Source organism: Schistocerca nitens, chromosome 6 (assembly GCF_023898315.1).
Source record: "Schistocerca nitens isolate TAMUIC-IGC-003100 chromosome 6, iqSchNite1.1, whole genome shotgun sequence".
Lineage (NCBI taxonomy): Eukaryota > Metazoa > Arthropoda > Insecta > Orthoptera > Acrididae > Schistocerca > Schistocerca nitens.
The window spans coordinates 351722555-351749036 of record NC_064619.1 but is presented as its reverse complement, the minus strand read 5'-3'; the positions used below and the strand labels follow the sequence as shown (position 1 = coordinate 351749036).

Sequence of the window (26482 nt, the reverse complement as noted above, 5' to 3'; positions counted from 1 at the left end):
TTTCTTTAGATATTTAATAGCTTTAACTCATATTTTATACCAAATGTTGGAGCTTTACACCACTATAAAAATACCAGAATTACAGTAGACTGATATAAGTGAAGATGGCATTAAATGCTTCTTTTCTAAGAAATTCGGCATAACTGTAAAGCGCCCCCCCCCCTCCCCAGATGCTAGATGTGAGCATCTATTCCTATATCTGTTCTATCATCCTCACAGGAGATAATCCAGGTACTTTATGTGGTTCACTCACTTGTAGGTTAATCCATCTACAGTGGCGGGTGCATCAGTTACATTTTTTCTATCCATTACCAGGTTTTCTATCTTCTTTTTAACGTGTATTTCTGTTTTCTCGGCAATTTTATCATACCTTCACATCCTTCTGATTACTTTTGTTTTTCAGTTTCTTATTAATGCTATAAATTCTGCTTAATCAAGTACAGAATGCCTTTAGGGATCTGTATTAGCGAAGTCTCTACCGATCTTCTTTACGATGAAGTGACAACACTGGTAATATGGTGTCCTCTTGTCTCTGACCAGTAAAAACATTAAAATTATTTGACTGACAAAGTTTCTTCTACACACATTTCAACTAATATGATTACTTTTGAGAGTTTTTCAAATTGTCAAATGATGTTCACTATTAACTGCCAACGCATGTTGTCACAGGCCTTTTTGAAATTTAAAAGCAGTATTGCCACAGTCACACTAAATTCCCTAATTTTCTCCTTTTTTTTTTTTTTATCTCGGAATGAAGAGATGATTCAGTTTGGATCAGTTTTTGCGGAAGACACACTGGTAACCCACTGATAGTTTTTCAGTTATTGAGATCAGTGTATTTCCAAGGGACATAAATAGGTCCTTCATTCACCATAAAAAAATAAATTTTGTCTTTCATTTTGCTGAGATACTGTCAATGGAATAGCAACTTACACAATACTGGAGATTTTATTGTTCTAGTCTACAGTTGCAGTTTATTTATTTCATTTACTGGATATTGGTTTCACTATACTGTACCGTCTTTTGGTTACCCGGTGATCAAAAATGTCGATAATATGGTCAGAACAATAATTCAAGAGCTATTTACAAAATATTAAAAATATTATCATCTATGAAGGCAACATATGGTATGTGGTGCACCTTATAATACACACAGGGTGTATACGTGGACAAGGAAAAAAAATTCCCGGATTTTTCCCAGATTTCCCGGTTAAAAATACACTTTCTCCCGGGTGACAGTATATTTTTCCTTATCAATCCTTTGAATGGTTATGGTTTTATACACAGCCGTACAATTTCCCGGCACTTTAGAAAATGAAACTCAGGGAAAAAGACACGTTCTGGAAATATCTTTGATGTGCAGCAACAGGTTCGCTGCGTATTTTCGTATTACGAAAGTATACATTGGAATTCCACCAAACATCGCATGTTACTTTCCAAACCATTGGAATTGAGATTTTGATGCGCTTTTGTAAGCCGTTCGTAGCTCATGTCAAGTGATCTCTCCAGCCGATGACAGCGGATATTCAGAGCATAGGACATGTGATGTAGTCAGCCAACAGCAACATCACTGTTAAGTAGCGCGAACACACAAACAGGGAAAGTTAACAGTTTAAATTAATATACATAGTGTTGCTACAAGAAAAGCAAAGCTTTCACATATAATATTGGTCTCAAGCTGCAAGAGAAGCTAAGCTTTCGCATATACTGTTGATCTTTTTTGCGTGTGTTACACTTTCACACATATCACACATATGTGCCAGTAAAATTTTTAATAATGACATAAAGGTCTGATCTTCAGGGTTATAAATTCTTCTAAAGGGATCGTCATCAAAGAGTTGATTTTTAAATGAGAGTCAAACGCTCTGTGCTTTAATAAATTCATGGTACATTCTTGCACATAGTTCAACTTACGTAAAAGGTTATTTACTTTGAAAGTAACGTTTTTCAAACCACTATTCGCAATATTTTCCCGCAACCTGTTAGAATAGGTTCGTTTCGGCAGTTACCAGACAGCACAGATAACAGGCGACACCGTGCTTGGGTAGCTATCATGACGTAGGAATTTCGTGGACCACACTAAAATGTGCACATTTAAATTGCGTACTTAAAGGGCACATTCGTATGTCCAGGTTCCCAATGAAGTAGAACTCGACCTGATATTAAACTTTTCAGTGTGGTTTTCAGGGTGTAAATTTTCTTGGAGCACCAGTACTGCATTACATCATGTTTGGTTCTTTATTATGGCATAATGCCATACGTGCTAGAAAATGAAAACGTGCACTTGAAATGCAGCGAACAGTTGACACTAGCCAGTACTGTGGAATTAAACATTTCGTTTCAAATACATTGACTGCCTCTGCGGAAAAGGTTAACAAAAGTCAAATTTCTTTAGCAAACAGACAATAATAACGTCATTGTTCCGCAAGGCAATAAATGCTTGACTGTCAAAAAGGTGGAAATAAAATAAAATCTGGAACTAATGACATATTTCAGCCTTCCGTAATTATGTGAATGTGTTTTAATTCACTTGATGGCTCCCGAGCACAGATATCTGTTTTGTTTTCATTTAAAGTGAGAGTAAACGAAGGGGAAACAGCAAAATCATTAAATGTAAACACGGGTCATGTGGAGACTACCCACTATAACTCAGACTGCTCTGCACATCAGCCCCGGATCTACGACATTTGTGAACCGGGTCAATACTAAAAAAAAATCGAATTTTCAAAATATGTTCATCTTGCAGCGCACATCTTTCTGAAAAGTCTGAAACATAAAACATATGTATTCGAGGAAATGTAAGACTTATTATTTGGTCTTAAGTATGACAAAGTGCAGTGCCACGCCTCTTCATAAAGCCTTTTTCTACCGCACGTCCAAACTATATTCAGGAGAGTGGAAACTGAAACGTCCTGTGGTGCCTCTCCTGCTCCCAGTCAGCTGGTTTGACAGCCTGCCCCTCTTTAAAAAATCTCGCAATTAATAGCGGATGGGATTATTTGTAATCAAGAGAACAAGAACTCTTGAGAAAATCTGAACTCTATTTCCTATTAGAGAATAACTTGCTGTTTTGTGTGACACAAAATTAAATATAGGATAAACAAAACCAATACTGACATGAGATAAGCAAGAAATTACACATTTCTTCCAACCTTAGCTCCTAGCATTTTTTCTCTCTAATCTTGCTGCAGCTTTACATGGCATGCTTTCCTTTCTGCGAAAGAATCTATAACCTCATCAAAGTTCGTCAAACGTTTTGCTACATGAAAAATCGAAATGTCTTTACCTAATACTGAAAAAGCTATTAATACAAATAATACCCAACACTGGTGTGGTTTCTCGATCTGATTACGTCTATTTTGTCACTGTCTGCTAGATAAAATAGGTCTTTCTAATATGGCAGCAATTTTGTAACACACCAAATAAACAAGACTGTTTTGGCACAAATGGCCATTTTTATAACACGACAGAATATAATCCACGAAGTACCAATATCAAATGCCTATTAGGCCTACTACAAGCAAAAATCTTTATTTTAGGAAATAATTTCACATTTCATTTCATACATACGCACCAGCTTCTCAAGCACGAGATAGAAAAGTAGAAATACGAAATTTTTATACAAATTTGGAATCGTCTTATTCTTTCATAATTTGGTGATGTTCCGTTTCTTCTCCTTCCTCGTTCTAACAAACAGTCTCGTCATCACCAATTCTGTAGCTATTGCTGCCACTGTCAAAATTTGTTCGCCGATTAACTTCACTAACCCTGCCAGAATCACAGGTTTAGTTATTCCGCGATTATTTTCCGGTTATGGTAGGCGTTATTACGTGTTCGTACAACATGTTTTCCGCGTTACTTCCAGCACAGAACTTACACGGCTGCTAACTGGGGACTGCACAACTGGTCCTTACTAGTGTAGCGATCTGGCCAACAATTTTCTGTCAAAATTTCATTTTCTTCGATACACCGAGAAGATAATACGGAATCGTTCTCACCTGTTATTCCTGTCAGTCGTTTATTTCCATTCTGGTAGTCTGAATCTATGGATTTCGCTAGTAATTATAACAATGCTGATCATTCGCAAACCCAATCAACCACTTAATCAGATAGCGATTGGCATCCATCCTTTCGGCTTTACTCTCTCAGCTTGTATATCCCCATCCCCTTTTCGTCTGCGGAAAGTTTATTTCTAGATGCGACGAGGATTCTCCTGACAGAGATATCACATACGCTATGCATGCATTCTAAAGTCAACTTATGATTCATTCAGAAATCAACTTAAAATGTGTTCAAAAACCAAATGGGAAGCGTTTCAAAATCATATGAATAATCTAAAAACAACGATGATGTGACTTACCAAACGAAAGCGCTGGCACGTCGATAGACACACAAACAAACACAAACAAACACACAAAATTCTAGCTTTCGCAACCAACGGTTGCTTCGTCAGGAAAGAGGGAAGGAAAGGGAAAGACGAAAGGATTTGGGTTTTAAGGGAGAGGGTAAGGAGTCATTCCAATCCCGGGAGCAGAAAGACTTACCTTAGGGGGAATAATCCTTTAGTCTTTCCCTTTCCTTCCCTCTTTCCTGACGAAGCAACCGTTGGTTGCTAAAGCTAGAATTTTGTGTGTATGTTTGTGTTTGTTTGTGTGTCTATCGACGTGCCAGCGCTTTCGTTTGGTAAGTCGCATCATCTTTGTTTTTAGATATATTTTTCCCACGTGGAATGTTTCCCTCTATTATATTCATATGAATAATCGATAGACAAACATGTGCTGGATGCTAGGCGCTTTGTGAAACAAGTTTTTTTTCCTCAAGAATATGAATTTGGCGCCCCCTTTTCCCGGTAGCATCTAGCTGCTTGCTGCAACTGCTTGCACAGCCAACAGCCACCTTCCTGTAGCCAGAAGCGGGAGAATCTACGACTCAAAGGTGACTCAACTGCGCTTGCTCCCGCGGGTAACTGCTAAAACAAATCTAATGTTAACAGTTGTGACTTCACGCTCATCAAACGCACTTTGTTGTTATGAAGCATTGCATAGTCTTCCTAAAGCCTTTGACTCATTTTGCTGTTGGCAGACGCTTGCATGAGCACTGTGTGTCGTCGTATATGGCATATTTCCATTACAGTTTAAGTTATTTTTGTTTTTTTCTCTCATTTATGTTTTATTGTTGAAGTATTATTCTGCAGTAGCGGGATACAGTAATATCCTTTGTTAGAGTATCGGTTCTCACCAGTCAAAGTTACAAAAATTTAACTGAAAACTAAAACAATGAAACATTCCCAGAATTCTAAAAATATCCCGGTTTTCTCCCAGATGAAAAAATTCCCGGGTTTTTCCCGGATCTCCCAGTTGTCCGGGTCGTATACACCCTGTATACAGGTAGCACCTTACCCCTGGCAAACAGTCGTCACACTAACTTCGCAAGTAGATGTGTCAAACACTAAAAGGTCATTATTGAGCTTTAAATAGATGTAAACTGTGGTTAACAGTGATAAAAGTGCCACCTATTTACAGAGTACTTTTTCATTTCTTTTTCTTGCTACATCTCAAAAAAGTCACATTGTAAAAGATATCTAAAAACAGCATAAAATTTATTTTAGTATTTCAAACAATGGAAAATCCAGGATGGAATGTAACAATATTATGAAAAGGGAAGTTGCTGCTCACCATATAGCAGAGATGCTGAGTCGCAGGTAGGCACAACAAAAGAAATGTCACAAATAAGCTTTCCGCCAAAATCATCTTTGTCAAAAATACCCCCCCCCCCTCACACACACACACACACACACACACACACACACACACACACACAAAGGCAAACCTGACTCTTCCACATGACTGCAGTTTATGGCAACTGAAGCCACAGTTTTGCTTCAGCTGCCAGAGACTGCAGTCGTGTGTGTGTGTGTGTGTGTGTGTATTTTTGACAAAGGCCTTGTTTGCCAAAAACTTATTTGTGGCAGTCTTTTGTTGTCCCTATCTGTGACTCAGCATCTCTGCTATATGGTTAGTAGCAACTTTCCTTTTCATAATATTGTTATTTTAGTATTTGACACACCTATTTGGAAAATGAGAATGACAACTGCATGGCAGGGAAAAGAAGCTGCCTTACATTTAAGGTGTACTATGTACCATATGTTTGCTGTCACAGAGGATAATAGTTTGTAAATAGCTCACTGACTATTGTTCTTACTATATTATCAAATATTCTGATTATAGGATGGCCTCAGTGTGGTACTGTGTACCGAAACTGGTAGCCAGCAGGTAAAATAAATAAATGGTGATTATCGATTAAAACATAACTTTAAGACCTTAATGCTTAATGATGACTGAATTTCTTAAGAAACCCAGAAAATGTTGTCCAAGAATCAATAAATAATGTGCAAAAAGATTTACGTTGATTGTTTCATTGGTTAAAAAAAAATCTTAAAAATCAGTTAATTTATAGGTTGACTGAGGAAAATATTATTGTTGACTTAACAATTATTGCTGTAAGATCAATACAGTTTCAGGGTTAAATTCGGTAAAAAGTATACAATATTTTTACAGGACTGCTGAGGTATTTGTTTTCATCAAGACAGACAACCAGCATAGAGTACCATAACCTCTCATTACATGTTAAATACTTTAAGACCACTGTTGATGCAATAATGGCACAAGAAACTACAGGGATAAATTGCATACTGAAAACAATTGCAGCGAATCCAGATCAGATGTATCAACTAACCTTGTTGCATAATCTTCAGCTGATGATTTAATTCATCTTTTTCTTTCACTAACTGGTCAACAGTCTTCTTATAGTCCATTTCCCTCTCCTTCGCCTGTTTGTAACAAAAGATTCTCTCTTGTGATCTAGCATTGCATGTAAACAGATAAACATGAATAACTTTGAAATTATGCAGTTCATTCTTCAACTTCTGTTCCCAACCATTCCTTGTACAATTCTCAAAAATCCCATACTCTGTGGCTCAATCATTTCTGTTCCTTATCGCTCATGTCTTGTACTAGTCTGAATCAGAGAGAGAGAGAGAGAGAGAGAGAGAGAGAGAGAGAGAGAGAGAGAGACATTTCTTCAGAGAAACTTTTCAATTGCTGTTACAATCCCTCAATTCTCAAATTTTCCTAGCTTGCCACTTTTCTTGCAATATCTGTAATCTGTAATTTTACAGATTCATTCTTCCTTGCTCTTTAATCAGCCTGCATTTATTACAACAACACAACAATAACCCTGTTCTTCAAAGCGATAAAATGTCTTTGTAAGTTACCACTATGTGCTAGTTGGCTTTGTAAACATAAAGAAATGAATAAATTGTTCATCTGTGTATTGAGAAAAACTCATAGAACCTGACATAACAAATGGCACACTATTAAAAGCACAAAAATCATAATAATGTAATGTTAAACTAAGAAATTCCAGAATTAGAGCACAACAAAAATAATAATTAATGAATTACAACTAAAAAGTCTTAACAATGAGGAAGGAAAAGAGACTGTTTTGGGGAGAGCAAGGAAAACAAAAACTGAGATCAGTGAACTTTAAAAAAAAAAAAAAAAAAAAAAAAAAAAAAAAAAAAGCTGAATATTCATTTTTGAAAATTTTTCCCACTTCTCAACAAATTTCAAGGAGCCCTAACTACAATACCGCAATTTGTACAATCTATTCACGAGCAGCAGCAGGAGAAAAAATATAAAAGATGCAGAAGCATATGAGCATTTGGAGTCAGTGGCTCTTTCTTTCGGCAGAAGGGCTGAAAGGAAAGGAAGAGGGATGAAGAAAAGCACTGGTGAGGTTTACAAAATGGGAAGAGTTACAGAAAAGTCCCCCAGAATCCTAGGTTAGGGGAGACTTACTAGATGGGGCGAGAAAGAAAGACTGGTCCCTGCACCAGACCAGATAGAAAAACCTGAGAACTTAAAGGTGGAAGATAGAGTAACAAGAAAGAAAGACACTATGGAAGACATATAGTGCAAGAGTCAATAAGAGCAGAAAGCTAAGTGCTTTATACATTGTAGACAGGTGACAGGGGCAGAGAAAAAAGACAGGCCAGAAAAATAAAATAAAATAATAAAATGGAGCAAAGAAAAGGAATAGTTACAAAAAGAACTGGTGAGACAACATAAATTAAACTAAATTTAGGTCAGGTGGATGGTGACATCCAAGCACATGCCGTAAAGTCAATTCCCACCCAAGAAGTTCCGAGAAACTGGTGTCAGGAGGGAGGATCCAGATGGAATGTGTAAAGCATGCACCAACATAATGAATGTCATATTACAGAGCATGCTCTGTGACAGGATTGCCAGTATACATTCTCTGCCTATGCCCATTCATCCTTACTGGTAATTTGGTGGTAGTCACATCAAAATAGAACATTGAACTATGTTCGCATAACAGCTGCTACATGCCTTTTGCTTCACAGTTGGGCTCTCCCTTCGACAGCATATTTTTTTTTTTTTTTTTTTTTTTCCAATTACATGGCTGGTGCAGGTGGTGGTAGAAGGGTGCATCGGGTAAGTCTTACAGCAGAGTGTCTCAGCAGCATAGGGGCCATAGGGTAAAGAAATGGGTGCAGAAGAAGCATAGTATCTAACCAGGATACTGGAGACATTGGAGGCACAATGAAAGTGGAGTGTGCAAAATAACAGACATGATGGATCTCATTTTAGGAAGTAATAAACCTATGGATGTAGTTGACTAATACATAGGCCCAAGATAGTACTGAGTAACAAGAGATGTACTCCTAAGTTGTTTTTTTGAAGGTATCAGAAGTCCCAGAATTGGATGTGATGGTCCAATAAATCTGCTTTTGCACTATGCTGGTAGGATAATTACATACAGTGAAGGCTCAGGTGAGATCAGGTGAGAATGGTGGTGTATTGCTGTAAACAGTTTTCATTTCAACAAATATATGTGCCTTGAATCCCAAGGCTGAATGGGAGGGAATGTTTGACATGGAAAGCATGGCAACTGTCCAAATGTAAGTACTGGTGTTTGTTTGTAAGTTTAATGTGGACTGAAGCATGTAGTTGACAGCTAGAGTGACGTCTACATTAAGGAAAGTGGGACAACATTTGGAATAGGCCAATGTGAAATTTAATTGAGAGATTTCTTTCGAGATTCCAAAAATTTCTACAGGTCTGCCTCCCCATGTGACGATATAGGAAAAAGTCATCAATATTATATTGCAGTACCTGTGTTGTCCACAAGTACACTGCAATGGTCCTTCTAAGATGCATGCATGGTTGAAGGAACAGGCACAGCAGCAATTACAGCCATTATGAAATATATTTGCAGTTGCAAATATGGACAACCATCATCTGTATGATGGAGTAATGATAACGAAAATTTTGTGCTGTATTGGGGCTTGATCCCGGACTCACAGTTGGCGACAACAGATGGAAGTTTGGGTCTGGCTGTGAGTCATTCTCAGATAGCCTAACGGTAAGGTGACCACTCACAACATGCATGAAACCCAGGTTAGAGTACTGGTCCAGCAAAAAGTTTCACTGTCTGCATTCCATTATACAGTTGATGCTTGTCATTTCCACAATTGCGAATACATTTCATGAAAGTCATCAATGTATCTAAGCAAAACAAGAGACTGAAGGCTTACGATCCCAAGAAAGCCCCTGAAAGTGCCCCAAGAAAAGGTTGGAATAGGAAGGAGCCATCTCGGTTTGTATGGCCATACCCTGACCTGTTTGTATTTCTGCCCCTTACAGGTAGAGTAGTTGTTGGTAAGTATAAAGTTGATTAAGATGAGTAGGAGGGATATCACAGGTTTGGAATCGGGTGAGCACTTCCCTTCCCTTCAATCCTTCAGGCAGCAGAAGGAGGCACTGGCTCCAAAAGCCCACACGTTTCCATGTTCAGTTGGTTGTTTTCTGTTGTCATCATTCGGTGAGTAGATTTTTTTATGTATCCACATTATATTTTTAAATGTTGATTATATTTGCTTACAATTTGCACTTTAGGTACTCACAAGAACAATGTCATCTGTTTCTTCATTTTCTTCATTAATTTCACCTTATTATATTCCTGTAGGGAGTAGTCTGGCACACTGAAAGTGTTCAATTATAGTTTGGAAATCTGCAGACTAACACTAATAATGTGGAATCCTACTGAAAAAATATGTTGCAGATTGCTGAGCTCTTTTTCCACTTAATGATTTGCTTGCTACCTAAAGATCATTCCTCTGAATCATTATCAATTGATGGAATGTTAAAAGTTGCTTTTAAAGACATCACAGCAAATTTCATAAACAAATGGATGTGTAGGACAGTCAATTTAAGGATTTTCATTTTGTTAAACTCAAGCTTGCAATCAACACCCTATATGAACCTAATAACCCACTTCAATGCTAACAATATTCTTCACTGCTAATGTGAGACAGCTTAAAATGTTACCTCATATAACACAAAGGAGTTAAACTGTGAAAAGTAAACAAAGTGGAAGCACGTCACTGCTGAAGGCTATGGACTGTAAGGCAACAGAAGGTCATCAATATGCATCTCTCATGAAAGTGTTTGCACTTATTTGGCGTCTTCTGCTTTCTTATTGCACCACCACTGTACGAGAAGCGAATGCCAATGTGAACAGAACCATGTACAAGCAACTGGAAGTACATGTCCTATAATCCAACACAGAATAGTCAATCAAAACTGCTTCTCTACAAAACATAATTTGCTATATCATTCGGTTCCTAGCATGAAACATTAAGTCATATAATAAGCATACAAAACTACTTTAACATCAGCTGCTACAATTACAACAAAAACATAACACAAAAAGTAACCCAGTACTGTATTTCGGTTAAATGATTGTTTACTTCTAATCAAATGACTGTGTAAAGCAAGTTTCTACTTCCTTCTTTTCACACAGATTGAAATAAACTGGATGTCTTATTCAAGTCCTGACTGTTCTAATTTATGTAACAATATACTATGGTCTACACCGTAAAAACTGTGTGCAAAGCATAAGAAAATAAATAAATAAAATAAACATGGCTTTTTTTGTAAATTGTCCTATTTGCTAATGGACCATTCCTAAATGCAAACTGTGAATCTCTCAACATGTTGTGCTCAGAAAAATAGTCAATTACATCTCCAGTAGCTAAACCAGATCATTTTCGTAAAAAAGGGCTCAGGAAGACATGAATGAAGCTACAGTATGTCATGTAAGACTGATTCAGTTTACATACAACAGATATGAAATTACCTCTATGCACCAATCTCAGGGAATTAATAATTCAACCTTTCTTTTCTATCTTCACAACAACTTATTTTTTCACAACCTTTTTTTTATTTTAATTTGGTATTCAATTATCTATTTGCAGAACTTATATTATGAGCCCCTTTCATAATATTGTCCTTTCCCTATTTTCTGATAACAGCTACTGCAGATAGCTCTTGCATGCACTGAAATCTCTAATAGAATTTCTGCTTTCTTTCATATAATATTCTTGAGCCTTGTATTATTCACATTGGCTCACAATAGGATGATGTTTTATGTACCTTGGCAGAAAGCAGCTTTTATGAAGTACAAGTCCTGGATGAAAGTGCTATATTCATTACTGAAGCTGTAAGCACACACACCTCCTACCACCACCATTCATTGATGAGGTGAAGGAATACGGCTACTGCAAGTTGGACAGCAAAACTAAATTTTTTGCATGTATATGTACTGTTCTTTTTTTTTAACAATGGCTATGATAAATATCAGTTTCTCAATATCCAATACTCATCTCTCAATCAGTTTCAAAAGAACTGTAATTATTTGCTCCAATGTAAATAGGAAAAAAAGATTATGGTTTAATATGCTATTGAAAATAAAATCATAATACGGGGAGACACATTCAATTATCAAAGAAATGGGGCAGGAAAGCAGCTGTCTTCTAATAATTGCATTAATCAACTGACAGAATCCAAAGAAAGCCTAAATTATGATGGCTCGTCAGGGATTTCAGCCCAGATCCCCTTTAATGCAAGTGTGGTGCCTTAACCACTGGGCCATTCCCTGCCAAAGTTCCCACATGCCCATCACAGGTTTTGCTGACATTGTGTGTGAATATTTGCAAATGTTCCCAATTAACATTGATAAAGTTTTATTTTTAGCAATTTAATACTTGCAGAGATATAGTCATTTGTTTGATCCCATAGTGCAGCTATCAACAGTACGCCTGTGAGTTTTCTGCAACTTGGAGGCATATCTCCAGTGATATTTTATTGAATGAAAAAAACCAAGCCATCTTGTACAACTTTTTGCACTCCCATAAGTGAAACAATAATAATAATAATAAAGATTTCCTGAGTGATTTGCATATAGATAATTTGAAGCAAAACTGGCCAAAAAATAGATGCTTGAAAAAATGTGAATTTTAGCTTTATATGTCTCCGGACCCCCCATGAACCATGGACCTTGCCGTTGGTGGGGAGGCTTGCGTGCCTCAGCGATACAGATAGCCGTACTACTCAAGAGGATGTCGTTATCAGGAGAAAGAAAACTGGCGTTCTACGGATCGGAGCGTGGAATGTCAGATCCCTTAATCGGGCAGGTAGGTTAGAAAATTTAAAAAGGGAAATGGATAGGTTGAAGTTAGATATAGTGGGAATTAGTGAAGTTCGGTGGCAGGAGGAACAAGACTTCTGGTCAGGTGAATACAGGGTTATAAACACAAAATCAAATAGGGGTAATGCAGGAGTAGGTTTAATAATGAATAGGAAAATAGGAATGCGGGTAAGCTGCTACAAAACAGCATAGTGAACGCATTATTGTGGCCAAGATAGATACGAAGCCCACACCTACTACAGTATTACAAATTTATATGCCAACTAGCTCTGCAGATGACGAAGAAATTGAAGAAATGTATGATGAAATAAAAGAAATTATTCAGATTGTGAAGGGAGACGAAAATTTAATAGTCATGGGTGACTGGAATTCGTCAGTAGGAAAAGGGAGAGAAGGAAACATAGTAGGTGAATATGGATTGGGGCTAAGAAATGAAAGAGGAAGCCGCCTGGTAGAATTTTGCACAGAGCACAACGTAATCATAGCTAACACTTGGTTTAAGAATCATGAAAGAAGGTTTTATACATGGAAGAACCCTGGAGATACTAAAAGGTATCAGATAGATTATATAATGGTAAGACAGGGATTTAGGAACCGGGTTTTAAATTGTAAGACATTTCCAGGGGCAGATGTGGACTGACCACAATCTATTGGTTATGACCTGTAGATTAAAACTGAAGAAACTGCGAAAAGGTGGGAATTTAATGAGATGGGACCTGGATAAACTGAAAGAACCAGAGGTTGTACAGTGTTTCAGGGAGAGCATAAGGGAACAATTGACAGGAATGAGGGAAAGAAATACAGTAGAAGAAGAATGGGTAGCTTTGAGGGATAAAGTAGTGAAGGCAGCAGAGGATCAAGTAGGTAAAAAGACGAGGGCTAGTAGAAATCCTTGGTTAACAGAAGAAATATTGAATTTAATTGATGAAAGGAGAAAATATAAAAATGCAGTAAATGAAGCAGGCAAAAAGGAATACAAATGTCTCAAAAATGAGATCGACAGGAAGTGCAAAATGGCTAAGCAGGGATGGCTAGAGGACAAATGTAAGGATGTAGAGGCTTATCTCACTAGGGGTAAGATAGATACTGCCTACAGGAAAATTAAAGAGACCTTTGGAGATAAGAGAACGACTTGTATGAATATCAAGAGCTCAGATGGAAACCCAGTTCTAAGCAAAGAAGGGAAAGCAGAAAGGTGGAAGGAGTATATAGAGGGTCTATACAAGGGCGATGTACTTGAGGACAATTTTATGGAAATGGAAGAGGATGTAGATGAAGATGAAATGGGAGATATGATACTGCGTGAAGAGTTTGACAGAGCACTGAAAGACCTGAGTCGAAACAAGGCCCCCGGAGTAGACAACATTCCATTGGAACTACTGACGGCCTTGGGAGAGCCAGTCCTGACAAAACTCTACCATCTGGTGAGCAAGATGTATGAAACAGGCGAAATACCCTCAGACTTCAAGAAGAATATAATAATTCCAATCCCAAAGAAAGCAGGTGTTGACAGATGTGAAAATTACCGAACTATCAGTTTAATAAGTCACAGCTGCAAAATACTAACACGAATTTTTTACAGACGAATGGAAAAACTAGTAGAAGCCAACCTCGGGGAAGATCAGTTTGGATTCCGTAGAAACACTGGAACATGTGAGGCAATACTGACCTTAAGACTTATCTTACAGGAAACATTAAGGAAAGGCAAACCTAGGTTTCTAGCATTTGTAGACTTAGAGAAAGCTTTTGACAATGTTGACTGGAATACTCTCTTTCAAATTCTAAAGGTGGCAGGGGTAAAATACAGGGAGCGAAAGGCTATTTACAATTTGTACAGAAACCAGAGTCGAGGGGCATGAAAGGGAAGCAGTGGTTGGGAAGGGGGTGAGACAGGGCTGTAGCCTATCCCCGATGTTATTCAATCTATATATTGAGCAAGCAGTAAAGGAATCAAAAGAAAAATTCGGAGTAGGTATTAAAATTCATGGAGAAGAAATAAAAACTTTGAGGTTCGCCGATGACATTGTAATTCTGTCAGAGACAGTAAAGGACTTGGAAGAGCAGTTGAATGGAATGGACAGTGTCTTGAAAGGAGGATATAAGATGAACATCAACAAAAGCAAAACAAGGATAATGGAATGTAGTCTAATTAAGTCGGGTGATGCTGAGGGAATTAGATTGGGAAATGAGACACTTAAAGTAGTAAAGGAGTTTTGCTATTTGGGGAGCAAAATAACTGATGATGGTCGAAGTAGAGAGGATATAAAATGTAGACTGGCAATGGCAAGGAAAGCGGTTCTGAAGAAGAGAAATTTGTTAACATTGAGTATAGATTTAAGTGTCAGGAAGTCATTTCTGAAAGTATTTGTATGAAGTGTAGCCATGTATGGAAGTGAAACATGGACGATAAATAGTTTGGACAAGAAGAGAATAGAAGCTTTCGAAATGTGGTGCTACAGAAGAATGCTGAAGATTAGATGGGTAGATCACATAACTAATGAGGAAGTATTGAATAGGATTGGGGAGGAGAGAAGTTTGTGGCACAGCTTGACCAGAAGAAAGGATCGGTTGGTAGGACATGTTCTGAGGCATCAAGGGATCACCAATTTAGTATTGGAGGGCAGCGTGGAGGGTAAAAATCGTAGAGGGAGACCAAGAGATCAATACACTAAGCAGATTCAGAAGGATGTAGGTTGCAGTAGGTACTGGGAGATGAAAAAGCTTGCACAGGATAGAGTAGCATGGACAGCTGCATCAAACCAGTCTCAGGACTGAAGACCACAACAACAACAACAACATGTCTCCGGAAGTTATTGTGGAATACATCTGAAACTTTGCAATAACGACTTATCAATAAAAGGCCTTAGAATCTAAATTTTCATTCAGCTACTGCTTTACAACAGTTGGCAAAGTTGCTTTTTCTGTATGCCAAAAATTCAATTTTTGAATCACTTTTACAAAAAATAGTCTTTTGCAAACTTTTTAAAACCATTTTCATTACAGAGACCATATTCTAAACCACCTAACAAACTATATTTGGTTTTCCAATGTGAGCATATAAGGCCCTAAAAAAACGACAAGGTGCAGGAAGACTGAAAATGGCACCATATTCTGTTGGTACTCACAGACTGAACCTGACATCGTTTTCTATGTTCAATAATTGTCTACTACTCTCTCTGGAAGATAATGTCAAAAGTCATGACGACTAGTAAATGAGCTTGAGTCAGAAAAACTGCAAGTAAGTAATCTTTGTTTGTTTGTTTGTTTGTTTCTTTCTTTCTTTTTCTTCCCACATTTCTACAGCATTCAGCTCTAAAAAACTATTTTTATAAAAAATGAAACTGAATAAAAAATCCAACAAAAAGAATCTTTTCTGTTTTTGTCGCTCTACCAACTTGAGGTAATCACATTTGAAAAGTGTAATTTTTTGGATTTTCTGTTATCAAAGTTTCTTCCCAAAATAATTCCCACGAGTGACGTAAACTGGCCGGCAGTATAATTTTCCTCATGACATTCTACAGCAAATTAATGAGCCCTGTAAATAATTCAAGTAGCTTGAAGTAAACATACACTTGAAAGAGACACTGAAATAGACCCTTTGTAAAGAAATCCACATCAAGTTGGGAATATGTGGTAAAGAAACACGTCCATGGCTGCTGCTGCTGCTGCTGCACAGCTATCAGGTGTGTCCCCTATGGTAATGAGGATGCCGGTTTCCTCACTTTAAAAGGAAGGAGCAGTGGTTAGAGCCACCAAGGACCATAGTAACACATTTATGCAATTTTTCATGTTTACTTAACTGCAAACTATGCTAACAGAATTCTATACATTAAACCACAATGAAACTAGCATATCAATAGCATTACACAACAAAAAGACGTACTAATAATTCTCTCTAACATGAATCAATTCCAAAAAATGTCTGGAAGACTGCAGTGAACTTCACCAAAATTTACACAATGTGAGAGGTGTAAAACCTGCAGGCTATTCATACAATGTGTGCTGCACCTATTACACAAAAAACAATTTCACTATCATGATCTCCACTGGCTTAGTAATGCTCAGTTAAATTGTTTGATTCTGTAATTATATCAGAAAAACAGGCTGAAATATTTCACGATGTCGTGATACAAAGAAACTTCTGTTTTGGAGTTTTTCTGAGTCATTCAGTCTTCAGCTCACTTCCTAGTCATGAAGACTTTTATGCTGCCTTCCCCAGAGAATATTAAACAATTATAGAATGTTATAAAACGTGTCACAGATTTGGTACCAGCAAAATATGGGCCCATTTTCAATCAACTCCAACTTCTTGTTCTTTTTTAGTGCCTTATATGCTTGCACTGAAAAATCAAATATGGTTTTTAGGTGGTTTAGAACATGGTCTTTCAATTAAAATGGTTTAAAAGAGTTTGCAGAAGATATTTTTTTGTAAGAGCAAGCCAAAATCGCCATTTTTGGCATTTTTTTAGAAAAATCATCTCCCTTGCTCTCAATATGTAAACCACTGAAAAGCAGTAGGAGAATGAAATTTTATATTCTAAGACCTTGTTGTATTCATAAGTTATTATGTACAAAGTTTCAGGTTTATCCCAGAATTACTTCTGGATATATAAAAAGCTAAACCTTACTTTCTTTTTTAAGTGTCTTTTTTTTCCTTTGGCTGCCTTTGCTTCAAATTATCCATATGCAAACCACCCAGGAAACCTTTTATTATTGTTTTGCTAATAAAAACCAAAAAAAACTAAACTCCTCCCACACAGGCCATAAAGGCCCAATGGTACCGACCGGCCGCCGTGTCATCCTCAGCCCATAGGCTTCACTGGATGCGGATACAGGGGGGCATGTGGTCAGCACACCACACTCCCGGTCTTATGTCACCTTCTGATAATGGAGCTGCTACTTATCAATAAAGTAGCTCCTCAGTTTGCCTCACAAGGACTGAGTGCACCCCGCTTGCTTACAGCACTCGGCAGACCGGAAGTGAAGTGCTAGCCCAGCTTGACAGCACTTAACTTTTGTGATCCGATGGGAACCAATGTTACCACTGTGGCAAGGCCGTTGGCATTTTTTGCTTATGAGAGTGCAAAATGTACAAAACAGCCAAGTTTTGTTTCTTTCAAGAAAATATTAGCGGAGATATTATGTCTCAATGTTGCCAAAAACTCACGGGTGCACTGTTGATAGCTGTGCTATGGCATCAAACAAAAGACTGTATCTCCAGAAATATTGAATTAATGATGATGAAACTGTACCACTGTTCACTAGAAACATGTGTTATTGTTCATAGAAAATTTCACCAAAATCCGTGATGCTCATGTAGGAACCTTTAAACCACTTGTCACGGAATGACCCCACTGCATAATCTAACTATCATTGAGGAAACTTGTAACAAGATTATGTAAGATGAACATCACTTCTCCTGTCACCTGATTCCACTTTTAACTGTGGGTACCCTTGTACTGGAAAATCAAATTTAACAAACAGGAAATCATGACAGCCAACCAGTCAGCTACAAATGAATGATGGATGCTGCACACGCAGCAGTGGGTGGGTCCTCCTCCTCCTACTCCTCCTCCCTCCCCCCTTCCTCATTCTCAATTTGTCATTATTATAACAGAAACTGTTCAAGATAAATAACTAAAAATGAGAGTTACATAAATAACAAGTTTTGCATATTTCTATTAGTCTGGTAACACTGCCATTGCCCAAAGTTGTTCACCATCTCACCCAACAGAATCCCTTCTTTTGATCTTTTCATTCATTAACATTACCCACATTCTTTATGTTCTTATCAGCATGAAATGCCACATAATCAAACATGCTTTGAATTATTATTTCACTGTTGGTGTGTACAGAAGAATTAAAACTAAATCTCTGACATAAATTTCTATAGACGCATTTGTGAGTCATTTTTTTTACAACCCTAGTCTTTTAACACATTTTAATTGACCTTCCCTGGTATGACATGATACTACACATTAGGTATATTCCTATTTGTTTCTACCATTTCTTTTACTTTCTTTTAAGTTTCCTTTAACACAAATACATCTATGAAGAGATGAAGCTCTTAGAAAACCTCTCTGCAGTTACCTTAAATCCCCAGCACATCTCATTCCCCAAATATTCATTTTTTTCAAATCTAATTTTGGATGTCTCATCAATTCCACCTGCACTTCTGTTTATTCTTTCTATCTTAACTGTCCCAAGTTTTAATCTTTTAAAGCTGCATAGATTTTAATACTGGGTAACCTACTTCATCTACATCAGTATTTGTCTACGTGAATAAACATTCAATCTCCTCAAATCTACACAAGTAACACCTTCAGTTATCCACGTTCATATTTCAGTCTTCATCTTTTACTTTTCTTCACCATTATAACTAAAAATTGCAGTTTGGAAGCACAGCAGATTTACAGAGTACAAAACACCTTTTTATTTTTATGTACATCTCTTTAATATAACACACAAGTATAACATGCAAGAGCTCTAATTGATGCCCTTCAGTGAAAGGAAGTAGAAGGGAGGAAAAAATTGTGGTAAAAGAATAAATGTAGATAAAATAAGCATACAAAAACTCAGTAATTATAGTAAGATCATAAAGGCATACCAAAAAGCTGGAAATGGCAAGAAAAATAGGCTACAGACATACCGTATTTAGGGCTATTTCCTTATTAGCAAGTTCAGCTCGGTGCTTTGACATCAGATCTTTATGTTCCAATTCTTTGACAGTCTTCTCTTTCTCTAGATCAGCAACTGTCTCCTCAGCAATCGACCGAGCAAGTGCTTCACTGTCAGCTCGAGCAAGAGCCAATTGCAACTGCCTAGAAAATGAGTCTCTTTCCTCCTCAAGCTCTTGTATTGACCTCTGTTTTTCATCCACCTCCTCCCTTAGTTCCTGTGCCTGTGTCTTGTACAATGTCTAATACATAAAGAAATTTTACAATAGTTAGAATAGAATATTACTGATGAAAAACAAATTTATTATTATGTTATAAGTATATACTGCAAACAGATATGTGGAAAAATGTATGTAAACATACTAGTCTTACCGAGAAGTATTGTTCTGCTTCAAGTTGGTCTTGCAACTCCTTCATCTGCAAATCGTCCACAGATCGAGCAGCTTTAACTTTGTGCAGCTCTTCTTCAATAGATTTTTTGCCCTCTCTTAACTGTGTTACTTCACGAATAAGCTGAGCTTCCCTTGCACGTAAGTGAGCGACTTCTGATGCCTGCACTCCAAGTTCTGTCTGCAAGACATTCTTCTTCTGCTGCTCCTGTTCTATCTGTCCATGCAGGGCTTTCACCTGAGGAAACCATAATAGGATTATAGGAAGGATTGTACAGGAGCTTGTATGACTGCACATATATCATATCTTATGGTATCACATTCTAAAGAAATGATATTACCTTTCCTCAGCTACAAGGTCTTATCCTTGCACCATAATACAGAACCACCCTATTTGATGATTAATGTGCATGATGAAAATTTGAAAAAGTAGTAATTTGCAAATTTAGATGAAACTGAAGAGCAGTATGATCTCATGCATGCATGTATTAAACATAAAACAACCAAGACTACATTTAATTAGAAGGAGTATTTATATTACAAGTCCCCGATTTTCAGATTGTACCACTAAAAGTACAATGAAAGTATTTTCTTCCTCTGTTTCATCAAAAGCTTCACAGCATTAGAGATATAAATAGGGAACACGCCCACATAAGCTCTACAGTCACACTAAAATAATTACAATGTGAAACAACTTCATAATACAGTAAGTATATAGTAGTACAATACTGTGAACTGTGGCTGTTCCAGTAGATTCAAAATTAACATGCTTCTACAAGAGACAAAAGCTAAAATAACATTCCAAGGCTAAACTAACTGTGGTATAAGCACTGAAATTTCACAGAAAACAAATCCAATGTGTGATTAACACAAAAGGACTGGTGTAAATGATATCTTTCCTCAAAAACATTTTACAGACTAATTTTAACACTTCACATCTCAACACAAATGGAAATCAAACTGCTCATATTTTGATAACGGCAGATGCAAAACATAGGCAACTGAATAATTCATAAACTAAGAAGGATCATAGCATCATAATATTTATGGACAGTCAATAATGGTTTATTTAATACTAAATAACCAGGGCAAAAACTTAGCAAACAAAAGTACCAATTGCTAGTGCTCATATGAAGCAAACTTAGTGCTCCGTTTCATTTCAAATTCGCATAAACCAACACATGGAACGGCTGACAAATTGTGAAAACCTTCTCTCAGGAGACCTGTCTAAGAAACCTTTGTATGGTTGATATAAACAATAACGCAAAGGAGATGGGTGTGAAATAATGCGAAACATGAAAATAATTCAGAGGAAGGCAAAAATTTTTAATTTCACCATCCACACAAAATTCTAGGAAATAAACTATACACCATTTCTTCACCCAGAAAGAAAATGGAAATTAACAAAGTAATTGACTGAAAACATGCTCGAATAGTAATCATGGCACACAAATTAGATGGTGGACAGCAACAACAACAAAAAAAATTAACCCAATGAGAGAGAGAGAGATGCGAAAACAAAGATGAAACATGTATTACTTACATTATTTAATTGACTGGTTAAGATTAATCAATGATCAAAATCACACAGCACACACTGCAAATATTCTGGCTCCAATTGTAATCAGTTTACAGAATACTGTATCTATATCTTTCTCAACTAGGTTGCAGTTGGTATTTATTTTGAAGCTCTCAATCTCAATGTTCCCCTGCTCGATTGGAAAAAGGGCCCTCACCAATCCACTGCATGTATCCGCACTGTAAAAGCAGCAAAAGACAGCTAGTGTTGCTTTGCTAGTGACTGCCGTATGACTGATTTTTCCAAGTATTCAAGATATGACTCATGATGATTGTAATGGGTATAATTCTAAAACAGAATGAATGCAGTAGGAAAGTTCTTGGAGAATTTCACTATTTTTTGATTAAGGAGATCACTCACTAAAAAGGCAGAAGCACTGAGTTGCCAATAGGCACACACAAGAGACAGAAAACTTCCTAGCTTTCAGGGTTAGTCTTTGATGAGCTAGAGTAAAACACACCCATGTCCATGCACACGCACACGCACACACCTACACCCCTACATGGTGCTGGCTGGACTAACAGTGCCAATGCTGTATTTCGACACATGGACTGGTTGGGGTCAGGGTAGTGTCACCTGGGGTAGATAGAAGGAGAGAGAGGTGGGAGGCAGGGAAAAGATCTGTGGGGTGGGTGTCTAACGGCTCAGAGGGAAGCAACTGTTTTGCAGGCTAGGAATGCAGGAGAAAAGGGTGGGAAGTAAGGCATAATTTTAGGGGCTGGTTGGGAATAGTGCACACTGAAGGCAACTTAGCAACATTAATTGGGAGGGGGAGGCAGGACAGAGGATAGGGAAATTATTGGATAGAGGGTGTGTGGACAGTGGGTTACCTGAGGCTGAGGCCAGGATGATTACGAGAGGGGAGGAAGTGTTGTAAGATAACTCCCATCTGCTTAGTTCACAGAAGCTGCTGGTGGAGGGAAGGATCCAGATGGCCTGGGTTGTGAAGCGCAAAAGAGGTGTTCCACATCTAGGAATAGTATTTGCCGTCATTTGTCAAGGGACAAACTCTGAGACAGATTTTTCCTCTCAATCAAAAAGACTGCCCCCTTCTACTGCTGTGGTAACAAACATTACACGCTGATTAACTACCAAGCACCTATAAATGAAAATAATAGGAAGAACCCCAGATAAGGTGGAATGTTTTTGGGAAACCTTTGAAAATGAAGTACCCCAAATCCCAAATGAAAATGACAAAGTACAGTCAGGAGATTTTAATGCTCACATTGGAGAAAAGAAAATCTTTTGCAAAATCAACAGACAACCGGGCACATAAAGAACCAACACAAGTAGTGACAGATTGATTAGTCTGTGCAAAGTTTTCAACTTAAAACTGATGTCTACATATTTGAAAAAGAGCCCCCAGAAAATAAAAAATACTTGAAGATCGTCAAATCCATATTTCAGAGTGATCCTAAGTGATCATGTTGTGATATCAAGTACAAACACTAAAGAAGTAACAAATGCCAAGGTAAAGAAAGTTGCAAATATTGTAACGGACCATTACCTGATGGTAGTTTACGGTAAAATTTATTCCCCAACACAAGACTAGGGGTCAGAAGAATAAAATATTTAAAATCAACATAGAGAAATTACAAAATTACAAAGAAATATTCCAGAACAAACCAAACAACATAGAAATTAGTGATTGGAAAATCAACAGTATCAAAATAATAGATGCTGCCAAGGAAACTGCTCCATTGACAAAGAATGAGAAACACGTATGGTGGAATGAAGAATGTGAAGATACCTTGGAAGACAGATTGAGTGTGTGGAAAAGATGGTATTCTAAAAAAAAAAAAAAAGGGTCGATTGTTTGCAATTCGTAAACCAAAGCAACTGAACAACAAAATTTTGAAACTTGTTACCAGATATTTTGAAGAGTCTCTTCTACATGATATTGAAGAAGATTCCAGAGTAACAACACAAGAATTTTTTATAGAACTTTCAAAGCTCAATCAATGAAGTATCAATTGTCAAGTCTATGTTTTAAAAGAAAAAAGGTGAACTAGCCACTAATAATAAAGAAAAATGTGAACCATTAGAGTACTCCTCAATTGAGTAGCTCCTCAATTTTGAAAAATAAGTGATACCTTATAGCCAAAGTAGAATCTGATAATGTTTTTCCAAATTAAAAACCACCAGATAAATCTGAACTTCAGAATATAATTAATGAACTCAAAAATAACAAGGCTTTTGGAAGTATGTGGTAAAAATGCCAGCGGTGGAACGATCAAAATACACCCTTTACGCAAGAAAGGAAATAAGGTAGCTTCTACAGGAATCTCTTTAGCGGCTGTTAAGTACAAAATCTTATCCAACGCTCTTCAAAACTGTTTGGAAGAGTAATTAGACCATCAGACCACTGAAGACCAAATGGGATTTAGAAAAGGGCAGTCCTGTGTAGAATAGATTATGAATTTGAAAGCGATCATAAGCACTATTGACTAGGAAACAAAAATCTTGCCATAATCTTTGTAAATCTCAAGAACATCTATGACTTTGTACACACAGAAACTCTCTTCAATATACTACCAGAAATTGGCACAGCCACAAAGCTTTGGCAATAATTAAAGAAACACTGTTAGAAACACAGTCCAATACAAAAAACCTTGGAGAAATTTCAGAACCATTTGAAATAAAAACTGATGAAAGGCAAGGTGAAGGTCTCTCCTCATTGCTCTTCAACTGCGCTTTGGAAAAGGGAATGGAACAATTAACTTCAAGAAAAAGGAATCACATTGGTAATTAAAAACTCTAAGATGATTTAGCAATATTTTCCAAAAACATCACTACAGCAACTGAGCAAATCATCCTGATGAAAGACACAGTGGAATAGGCGGGATTACAAATTTCTTTCAAAAAGACAGAATTCATACTGAACATTAAAAAAGCTCCTAAATTCCTAAGCAAAAGTTATGGTAGAATCGATTGACTAAATTTAAGTAATTGGGGGAAATAATACAGCCTAACAGTCTAGATATGAAGCAAACGAAAGCATAGCCCAGAAAATGGAAATGGGTTGTCAATCAACAAAGGAAAATTACAATAAACAAATCACTCTCAATACAAACAAAATTCCAACACTACAACACTCATAAAACAGCAGTAACTTAATGCAGTGGAACGTTTACTGCTCAACAAAAAGTGAGAAACTGAAGAGTTGGAGAAAAAAAAAAGACAGGAAGCTACAACAGAAAATAGTCAGTCCAAGGAAAGTTGGGAGTATGTGAATGAGACGAAATGATGGTGAAATCTACACCGAAACTGTAAATCTATCTATGTTCTCAGAAAAGGGAGAATTTGGTTTCATGGTCACTTCATTTGAATGAACCCCAGAAAGCCTGTCTAAAAAAATATTTGATCCCTTCAACACTAATCGCAAAATGCAAATCAGTTTGATCAGGGAAGCTGAAAAAGGTTGTAGCAGGAATCAATGTTACAAAAGTAGAAGTTCTAGACATGCTAACTTTTCAGAACCAGATAAGAAAGTTGAGGGGTTTTCAGTAAAAAGTCAAAGAGCACATCACAGATCGAGGAAAAGAACAGAGTGAAACAATGAACATACACTGAAAATATCGAAAATCGGGAACAAAGATAACATCATGACGAAGTCAGAGGAAGAGATAAATCTAACTTTGTTAGCCCCCTCTTACAATGGCACCTAATTTTGTATTCTGTGAAAACTCTCAGCTCTAAGAGAGTGTATTATTATAATCATTATTATTGTTATCATCATCATCATCATCATCATCATTTTAGCTTTGGCTCTGTTTGTTGCTATGTGTGTCAATCTGTATTAAAGTGCACTGTTCATTTAAAAGTATCATGTTCTAGTTTTGCTACAAAATGTAACCTTAGTTCACAGTAACTGAAGTTACTTCATGTAGCCCACAGATGGCCAAAATCAAGAGAAGAGTGAAAGTAGTTTACTCATCTGGACAAAGGCTGGAACTCACAAGGAGGAAGCAGAATAAAAAATCTGCACTGAGTCAGCAAAAAGAGGACTGAAGATTTTAAAGATTTTACTAGTGTAAGTAAACAATAGCGAGAAAAAAAAAAAAAGCTTCCCTAGATAAGCAAAAAGCGTTCATTAGGCAGGTATCCAAGTTTTAATTTCACAGATGTAAGTGCGCAATGTAAGAGAAATTTTCTTTCAGTTACATAGCAATAGAAGACAAATATAGTCTACAATAAGGTAACAGATGCTCTAGGATAATATCTGTTTGATGAAATATCCTCATGTCAGACCAATTAAATAATCAAAATACTGTGATATTACGTCCCTCATTAAATTTATACCCCCTGTGTATCAAAAGAGAAACCGAAGAAGTTTCCAACATTAAAGATTGAGAATTGCTATATGGACCTGGAAATTGACTTTTTAACACTAGAAGTAATGGACTTCATTGTACTTCATTGAAGTACCACATGGGTCATTTTTTACCAACAACAGGTAACTGCCGTTTTATTGGTATCTGGGTGGTGTTTTAGGTGTCACAATGTTAACAAAACGTTTAGGAAGTCTCTAAAATGTAACGAAAAGATAATTTGGTCTCTAAAATGAATAGCACACTACCAAAGATAAATCTTCAGAATTTTTTTTTATTAAGTAAGTAAAATAATGTTACACAGTTTTTCCTTGTAAAAATATTGAAACAGAGTCAAAACATACTGTTTATACGAGTACTGATAGTTTTACTACTTTTACAGACAAATACGGTAAGTATCAAGTATTTGTAAAAGATTCTAAAATGCAGCATGTGACTAAGGTGCTCTGCATGTTTTCTTGTTTAATGCATTCAAGGAACCAAAACACAGAACAAATTCACTCTAGAATTATAAAGATTCAGAAATATATCGAGACAAAGAAGTGGACAGAATTGTCTAAACTAGGAAAGACACAGAGTTCAGACATTGGATAAGAGTTTTGGTTCAGCAGTTTCTGCACATATAATTGTTGCACTTTAAACACACATGTGATGTTTTAGTCCCCTTTTGTTCTTTGTAGGAAGCCTGAATTTGAAAATGCTTTTTATTTTCAGGTTGGCCAGCACTAGTACCGAGTGCCTGCAAGGGTAGATTGCCTTCTCTCTGCAGTTTGTAGGGGCTAGCAAGCTCATCTGCTACTCAAGAGGATAAACTCTCATTGTGAAATCTTGTTAGGGATAAGTAACTTAAAAACTGCGTGAATGTTGATCACGGCAAGGTCAAGAAAGTTGTCAAAGACATGCACAGGCCATCAGTGGGTGCCAGCCAGGACA

At 37.0% G+C, this 26482-nt stretch overlaps 1 protein-coding gene across 1 annotated transcript in view; it reads right to left on the bottom strand.

Moving 5' to 3' along the window:
- Positions 1-26482, bottom strand: part of LOC126262367 (rho-associated protein kinase 2) — a 248922-nt gene that overhangs the window by 46073 nt on the left and 176367 nt on the right. The window contains 3 exon segments of the mRNA XM_049958953.1: positions 6736-6829; positions 19223-19492; positions 19623-19877. Of these exon segments, the coding sequence (XP_049814910.1) occupies positions 6736-6829; positions 19223-19492; positions 19623-19877 (619 nt within the window).